The sequence below is a fragment of the Physeter macrocephalus genome, chromosome 5, assembly GCF_002837175.3.
Source record: "Physeter macrocephalus isolate SW-GA chromosome 5, ASM283717v5, whole genome shotgun sequence".
NCBI lineage: Eukaryota > Metazoa > Chordata > Mammalia > Artiodactyla > Physeteridae > Physeter > Physeter macrocephalus.
In genome coordinates this window covers 48028775-48037213 of record NC_041218.1, presented here as the reverse complement: position 1 = coordinate 48037213, position 8439 = coordinate 48028775, and the positions used below count along the sequence as shown (strand labels likewise).

The window sequence follows — 8439 nt, the reverse complement described above, 5'->3', positions numbered from 1 at the left end:
ATTGGGTTGTTTGTTTTTTTGATATTGAGCTGCATGAGCTGCTTGTAAATTTTGGAGATTAATCCTTTGTCAGTTGCTTCATTTGCAAATATTTTCATCCATTCTGAGGGTTGCTTTTTGTCTTGTTTATGTTTTCCTTTGTTGTGCAAAAGCTTTTAAGTTTCATTGGGCCCCATTTGTTTATTTTTGTTTTTATTTCCATTTCTCTAGAAGGTGGGTCAAAAAGGATCTTGCTGTGATTTATGTTATAGAGTGTTCTGCCTATCTTTTCCGATTAGCTGTATTTCTTAACTTTTGTCACCATGTGTTTTCCTTTGCCCAGTTCCCACCATAAACGCTTTAAAGGAAGAGAATCAATTTCTCAGCCTCTGATGCAATGCCAGATTTGCTAGGATTGCAAATGCCAGGTTGAATTTCTAAAGTTCCTCTTTTAATTTCTAGTATGCAAATCCTGCTCTCTAGAAATTCATTATCTATTGTCTTTTAGTGTAATCATTTATGGCACTTAAAGGGTCACCCGAGAAAGAAACAATTTAATTTTTTAAAAAAAGAAAAGAAAAAAGAAACTGTGTCCTTTCTCAAACCATCAACACATTTTTGAAAAATAAAAACTGACAAGAAAAAAATATTATAAAGAAATGTAAGCAATGCCCAATCTAAGCATATTTAAATTCTGTAACATTGAAAGTCACCTACTATTCACTGGGTAGATAAATCAACTTTTAAATGCATCTATACTGTATTCATAGCTTACCAACACAGAGGTTTAGGACAGCCCATGTTCTCCTTATAGAAGCAAACAGCGGGATTCCTAGATCAATAGTTACAGAACACAACTATATTTGTTTAACACTAACTCTCTTTGTTGTTTTTTGGTTTGGGGTGCGTTTTTTTTTTCATGGGATTGGTTATGAAAATTTTTATAGATTTAAACAGTTCAGATCCAAAAATGGAGGAAAATAAGTCAATTGTTTTGATTTAAAATTCTATCTTTAAGAGTCAAACTACCATGATGTCTCAGATAATCTGATGCTCCTCGCCACCGTATGTACACATGTACACATACCTTTATCCACGCATTCCCTTAACTCCAAGCCTCTTTTTCTTTCTTTTGGCCTTGCCATGTGGCATCTTAGTTCCCTGGCCGGGGATCGAACACATGCCCCCTACATTGAGAGCGTGGAGTCTTAACCATTGGACCTCCAGGGAAGTTCCAACTCCAAGCCTTTTCAATGAAGTGCCTTCTTTGGCAGATGCATTCCCCACCTCTAAAAATTTCCCCATCACTTAAACATTTCACTAAGTCCTTCTTCCAGGAAGAACTTTTCAGATTGGTCAAGGAAAAAAATGTGGCAACACTACCTTTTTGCCTTTTGAACAATATCCTGTTTTTTCTATAGCTCTACTAGACTGTACCAAGAAGGAATGTTTTGGGCTGCAAGTAACAGAAAACTGTATTTAAAGCTGTGGTTAAATCATAGGAATCTGCCTTATCTCACCGAACTAGTAGTCAAGAGATAGGTCATTCCAGGGTTCTTTCAGGGGCTCACCAGTATCATGAAGGACCCAGACACTTGTCACACTCCCATGCCATCATCCTTAGTGTGCTGGGTTTTATTTCCATGTCTGTTGCCTCACTGTTGCACAATGGCTGCTGCACATCCTCACACCGTACTTAAACATACGAATCAAGGGTATTGCAAAAGATGTTCTTCTCTCAGAAGGCTCTGTCCTTTATTTAGGAAGAAACATTTCCAGAAGTCTTCCTTATAGCCCCATAAGTCAGAACTAGATCGCATGCATGCTCCTAGCTACAAGGAAGACTGTAAAAGCGTCTCTGTTTTAAGCCTCTAGTTAAACTTGGGTTCCTCTTTTGTATGAACTGAATGAAAGCGTGTCCTGTTGATTTTACCTCCTAAATCTCTTTTGCATACATCTAATTCTTCTCACCTCCCCCACTGCCAGCACTCTCCCACCAGCCATCAAAATATCCCACCTGAAATACCCCAACAGTTCCTAACTGGTTTTCCCGTAGCCCCACCTTGTCCACTCTACCATCCACTCTTTACAGTTTCAGTGATATTTTAAGTGCAGATCTTACCATGTCACTTCCTCTATAATGGATTATGTTCAAAACTCCTACCAGGTCCTGAAGGGTCTGGTCGCACCCACCTTTCTAGCTTTGTCTCCTGCTGTGCTTCAGCTCACTTTGTACTCAGATCACACTAACCACCTCTTTGCTCCTTAAAAATCCTAAGCTCCTTCACAGCTCATGGCTTTTGCACGTGCTATTCCCTCTGTCTGGAGGGACACCCATTCTCCACCTCCCTAGTCCCTTCTGCCTCATTTCTCCTTAGTTTTCATGTCTCCATTTAAATGTTTTTACTGCATGCAAGGGTTATTTATAAGGTGTTATCAAGTCAATGAAATATAGAAATATTCAAAGTTATTAACTAGAAATGGGAGGGATGTAAGAGAATGAATTTTTTAATTTCAGCAGTTAGTTGATGTTCAGCTATTAAGAAAATGCTGGCCCTTTGTTAAATCATGCTAGATGAGAAGCCATTTGCAGGACTCATTTTCTTTTCCTAAATGTCTTCCTTCTTTCACCCATTTGATCAACAAACAATGTTTGGAACCCAGCTCCACCACTTTCTAGAGGTGAGGGTTCTTCAGACAGGGCTTCCCTCCTTGGTCCAGTGTCTCCTCTGTTATGAGATGGCACTATGACGACGTGTCCCGTCCTCCTCTCATGGTTGGTGGCCTGTCTTTGTTCAGTTCTGGCGCTACGATTGCAAGTTTCCTCTCTAAAACTAATTCCAAGAAATATATGAAAGTGTATCACTTTCAAATACACGCTGCTGTGCATATCATTTAAAAATCCAAGAATGCTAAACTACGTTAAGGATATAAAATATTCATATTTTTACCATATGGCATACATCGAAATACTCTATAAAAATTTCTTCCTATGAATTCCATATTGTAAGTTATGCAATAGGTAGGCATCATGTCTTTCACTATTTCACCACTTTAGAAAATCCTCAGAACAAAGACGCTGGGATGTCAGTTGCTCCATACGCAATCCTTCAGAGGAGTTACACACGAGCTCAGGGAACATCAAAATAGTTCTTTGAAAAATAAAAGCATCCTAGAAGATGCAGCCGGTTGCACCTCTGCCTTATTAGTGAAAATGGCCTATGTCAAAACCTTTCTGTCCAGGTAATAAAAAGCACCCCTGTGTTCCTGGGAACAAAAGCCTCCTGAAACTTGACGCCATCCGCGGGTTCACTTGACTTCGATTTGTACTCTCCAGGCGCGGTGGCTGTCCACGGACTTCTAGACCTGAGGGAAGGAAATTCACATCCTCACTGAGTCGTGCTAAGAGACCAACACTGACTGGCAGCCTGCGGTATAAGGTGCCGGTTAAGACCGCGGGAGCCGGAGTCAGTTCTCCAGGGTAGAAATCCGGCTCTGCCCCTCCCCAGCCGTGCAACCTCGGGCAACCGTTTAGCCTTTCAGAGCTAAGTTCTCCTCGCCTGTCACGTGAGGATAATAATAGTTCTTACCTCCTAGGATTGCTGTGAGGAGGAGTAAATAAGGTAATCCACAGAAAGCCCTTGGAAGAGCGCCTGGCTGGCACCTAACGAACTTGTTAATATTACAGCCTTTCAACTCAGGGCGCCTTCAACTCTGCAACATTGTGCCTGGGGATGGAACGGCTCCTGTAAGTTACAAAACTTGAGATTCTGGGAGCTGGGCGGCCACGGTTGGGGACGCGGAGAGGAAAGGAAAAAAAGAAATTGGGGTAGTGGCAGAGGGAGAGAGAGCTGCGACGCCGTTTATCCAGCGGAGCCCACCTGCAGCCTCGGTCTCCCGGCCTCCGGTCTCCCCTCCCGTTTCTTCTTCAGGAGTCCGACTCGCGAGCGGCGCACGCAGCCTTTCTCCAATCAGACATCCCAAGGCTGGCGCCACGTAGGCGACCTGGTCCAATCTCGTCCCTGGAAGGCGGGAACGCGAACTTCCTACCTGCACCTGTGGCAGCAGTGGCCGCCTCCTGGGTTATTATTTTTTTTCTTCCCGCTGCCCCGGGGCTCTGGTTTCTAGAATCACTTGGCGAATAACCAGCAGGTGAGCAGATGTCTTTCCCCGCGCGGAGGACCGTCGCGGTAGAGAGCTTCAGTGCATCAGAGTGAGCCCCTGAGAAGGCGGGAACGCGAACTTCCTACCTGCACCTGTGGCAGCAGTGGCCGCCTCCTGGGTTATTTTTTTTCTTCCCGCTGCCCCGGGGCTCTGGTTTCTAGAATCACTTGGCGAATAACCAGCAGGTGAGCAGATGTCTTTCCCCGCGCGGAGGACCGTCGCGGTAGAGAGCTTCAGTGCATCAGAGTGAGCCCCTGAGATCCCATCTCCCTGCGGCTCCCGGGCGGCGCTATCAGGGAAAGGGGACGCGCCGGAGAGTGAAAGGCTACTAGGCGGGAGAGCCTGCCTGCCCATTCACCTGGGGCAGTGAAGCCTGGCACCCACTCGGAGGAGCGGCCTCCGGTCGGAGCCAACCGTACTTCGAGCTCCGGGCTACTGCCGTCGCTGAGCCAGGAAGCTGGAGGAGCCAGGGGAGACCAGCAACAGCAATCGGCTTAGCTGGACTGCGGCGATTTCGGCTAGCACACCTTCCAGAAAGAAACCCGACCTCTCCAAGACCGCGCAGAGGGACGCCGCGCCCCGACCTTCAGATTAACCCAAGCGCACCCCCTCCTGACTCTGCGCGGGAAGAGAGGCGCGGAGCCGCGGGGTCCTGGGAAGCCTGAGCAGGTGAGCGATCAGGGTGACACTCCGTCCGCCAAGACAGAGCCCATTCCGGGGTGTCACGCTGGGGCGCTCCCCCAGCGCCCGAGGAGAAGTTACTAGCTGCAGGCGTTCTGCGTAATTCGCGTAATTTGCAATCTTTCCCTTGAGCAATTCGTGCAAAACCCTTCCGTGCATACAGCGTTGATTGTGGAGAAGAAAGCGTAGGGTAGAAGACAGAAAGCAGCATCAGAACACCCACCACTATCACCACCACCACCACCACCACCAGGGAATAAGTTGGGGGTGCTTTTCCGATCTATAAAGCGGAGGGGGAATGGATGTTTGCAAACCCAACTGCAAACTGTGCCTGAGGGTGTGGGTGCCTTCTGTAAGGAAAGAACTTTTGGCCGTTTTTTCTTCTATTGTTTTCAAGTCGCAGCCCAAGTGTGCTCTCGGGGCGTCCTGGGGAGGAGCTGGTGCCAAGGTCTCCTTGCTCAGGGGAGGCCGCTGCGGCCGCCGGAGTAGGCCCTCCGGTTCTCTCCCCCCGGTTGGGGGAGGAGAACCTCCAAACCACAGACACCGCCAAAGTTTCGCTCTCCAGCGCGGGCGAATCCCAGCAGCGCCGGGCGCGTGGGATGGGAAGGAGCCCAGCGGAAACCTGGAAATGAGCCGCGGCGCCAGCGAATCCTGCTCGTTCGTGGAGTTAGTGCCGCATAGACCCAGCACAGAAAATGAGCAGAGGAGCCTCGCTTCCGACATTCGCACCTTAGGTGCTAACAAACAGCCTTTTCGCTCCGCAGTGCTATTTTAAAAGCTGGGAAGAGGCAAATTGGAGTTCCTGGTTGTGCGCTCTCTCCTTTGGAGGAGGGAATTGCGCAAGGAAAAGAACAGAAGCCTTTAATTTGTAACTTAAAATCCCAAGAGTTGAGTTGCCTAGTACAAACAGACGCGGTGCATATTTTAATACAGAACTAAGGGAAGGGGACTTGGGCTCATCTCAACCGCAGGCAGCGGGTGGCTTCAAAGAGACGCAAGATTGGTCTCTGGGGAATAAAAGGAAGCGTTAGGATGGCGGTTTTCAAGGGAAGTTAGGTCTAGACCTGCTTCTCTGAAAGTCATCAGGCAGAAGTTTTGTCGAAAGCAGAATTTAAAAGAAACAAACACCATGAGCTTGTCCCTCGCTCTTACAGGCCTGTAAATCCGCCCCCCACGCCCCGCCCCGCCCCGCCCCCGAAGAATCACATCAAAAAGGATCCCGGGACAGAAGTCTAGGGAGCAGAAACCTTTGAGGGAAATTTCGGGACTGTTTGACAGGGATCTAATGTTCATTGCTCACCTATAGCGGGGGCGCGCTTGCTTCCGGGCGCCCTCCTCGCAGGTGCCCTTCTGGACCCGGTGGGTCACCTTTGGGCTTCGTCTACAAACGGGCAGAGTGACAGGACAGACCATTTTCCCTCTGGGGCCTGGTTAATCCAGAAGCCCCGGCACCCACCCCTGGGTGGCCCTCGCGCGCGGACCACTGCGCTATCCTGGAAGCCAGGCTAAGGCTGAGGCCAGGGAGTGCCAAGACTCAGTCTCGAGACCAGAGGGTGGCGCCCCGGAGGCCCTTCGTCCTCCTGCGCCCTGGGGTGGGGGTGGGGGGGGGCGCGGCGGTGCCCTCTGAGCGGACCCTCGGACCCCAGCCGCTCCGGTGCCAGCGGAGCCAAGGGGAGGAAGTGGGGTTGAGGGGCACGTGACTTCGACAAACCCAGTAACCAAGTTTTGTTTTCCTCCCCAGCACAAGCCTCTGCTTCGGCGGCTCCCAGCCCGCAGCCCGCTAGCGAGAAGCCGGGGCAGGGCCGAGGTGCACGAGAGAGGCGCCGCTGCCGCTGAGGCCCTTCCCCGCTCGCCGCGCCCCCCCCGCCACTTGGCCCCGCTGGCCATGGCCGACGGCGGCGGCACGGGCAGCTCGGGCTCCTGGTGGAGTTCGCTAAAGAACAGCAGGAAGAAAAGCAAGGACGCCGCGGGGGGTGCGAAGCCTCCCGCTCAGCCTGACCCCGGGGAACCCGCGGCGCCCGCTCCGCCTGGCCCCGACTGGACTAGCAGTTCCCGGGAGAATCAGCATCCCAATCTCCTCGGGGGCGCCGGCGAGCCCCACAAGCCAGACAAGTTGGGCGGGGAGAAATCGGGCAACAGCCGCCGAAACTTGAAGATCTCGCGCTCGGGCCGCTTTAAGGAGAAGAGGAAAGTGCGCGCCACTCTGCTCCCCGAGGGAGTCAGGTCCTCGGAGGAGGCGAGCTTCTCTGGTGACCCGCACGACGACAAGCAGTAGCCCGAGGGCTCCGGGACTCTCTTCGCACCACGCCTCCCCAACCCCCAGGTCTAAACCCGAGAATTCTGCCCCGCCCCTGTACTTGGAGTCTCATCCCACCAAATTCAGAATATTCGCACAAGGCCTCCAGACTTTATTTTCCTGGAAATTGACGTGACAATTGAGTGTTCCGTATATCACGACTCAAGGATGCATTAAATATTTATTCGTGGTAAGAGAAGATACCGCAGAGGAAGTTGGCACAATTTTTTTTCAAAAAACTTCAGTGGCCTCCTTTGCGTCGCCCGTGGGAGTGAGAAGGGTACTTTTGTAAGAGACCTTAGCTCAACTGGAATTGCGCAGCCCTCCACTAAGGACGGCATGCTCTGATTCCGAACTTGCTATTGGAAAGCAAATCACACTGCTATCTTTAATGCCTGAGAAATGCACTTTAGGAGTACTTCTGTAGACATACCTTAAGTGAAGGGATGGGACAGAGCAGGAAGCATTCTTAAGTAGAAGCATTTTAAGTAAGGCAGGATTGCTTTTAATGTTGAACTGCAAAACTGTACTGCCTGTTTTAGCGTGGACCATTAAAACTGTTGCACTGTAAGACTTCAGGTGACTTTTGTATTTTTTTTTCCATTGCAAGACTGAAGCTCATCATACTGAAAAGCAGGCATGCAAAATCCAGGGTGACAGAGTTAATCATTTGCCACATAACCTGACAGTTCCTCTTGAAAAGCTGCAGGGAGGAGAACATGTCTACAGACTACCAACACCCAGATAGGAACCAGCTAGCTGGATATCCCTATTTACAAACCAAATTCGAGGAAGAGAGGGAGAGGTACCAATTCATTATTCCTAAGTTTTCTTTTTTTCTTCAGTGCATCTTCATAGAGTAAGTCACAATGCTAATAATAACTCTTTCTGTATTCATTATTAACCTGACTCAGAATTGTCTAAAAATACTTATTCAAACAGGTGGACTGAACTCTCAGTTTGTGCAAGGCTGGCTTTTTTCCCACCCTCTTTGCTTCAAAAGCTAATTTCTTTAGTCTGACGTATGCATTTATCTAGGTGCAAGGCCTTAAAGATCTACCAACCTGTAGATTTTTAACAAAAATCTACCTGTTTGCTTTTGTTATGAACTTCAAGTAAAAGAGTAAATCGGTACTGAAATCACTTGCTTACAGCAAATTACAAGAGAGTTATTGTAGTTGTTAAGATCCCCGGGACCTCTTCCCACCACAATTCAGTTCATTTATAACCATTTAGAAATGCATAGCGGGGAAATTATAATGATCAAAGTGTATGTGTGTGTGTGTATATATATATATATATATATACACACACACACA

General features: G+C 48.8%; 2 protein-coding genes across 21 annotated transcripts in view; one reads left to right on the top strand and one right to left on the bottom strand.

Moving 5' to 3' along the window:
• Nucleotides 1–8439, bottom strand: part of LOC114486304 (uncharacterized) — a 277756-nt gene that overhangs the window by 142196 nt on the left and 127121 nt on the right. The gene's annotated exons all lie outside the window — the stretch shown is intronic.
• Nucleotides 4271–8276, top strand: PRR15 (proline rich 15). Of its 2 annotated transcripts, none has more exons than XM_028489944.1 (2): nt 4271–4812; nt 6566–8276. In XM_028489944.1, exon 2 carries the CDS (start codon nt 6710–6712, stop codon nt 7097–7099), a length of 390 nt encoding a protein of 129 aa, XP_028345745.1. In that variant the 5' UTR covers nt 4271–4812; nt 6566–6709; the 3' UTR covers nt 7100–8276. The 2 variants fall into 2 exon arrangements, with proteins under 2 accessions (XP_028345745.1, XP_028345746.1); XM_028489945.1 differs by lacking the exon at nt 4271–4812 and adding an exon at nt 6417–6478.

Coding starts and splice junctions, on each gene's coding strand:
- PRR15 (XM_028489944.1), top strand. CDS start 6,710: ATGGCCGACGGCGGCGGCACGGGCAGCTCGGGCTCCTGGTGGAGTTCG.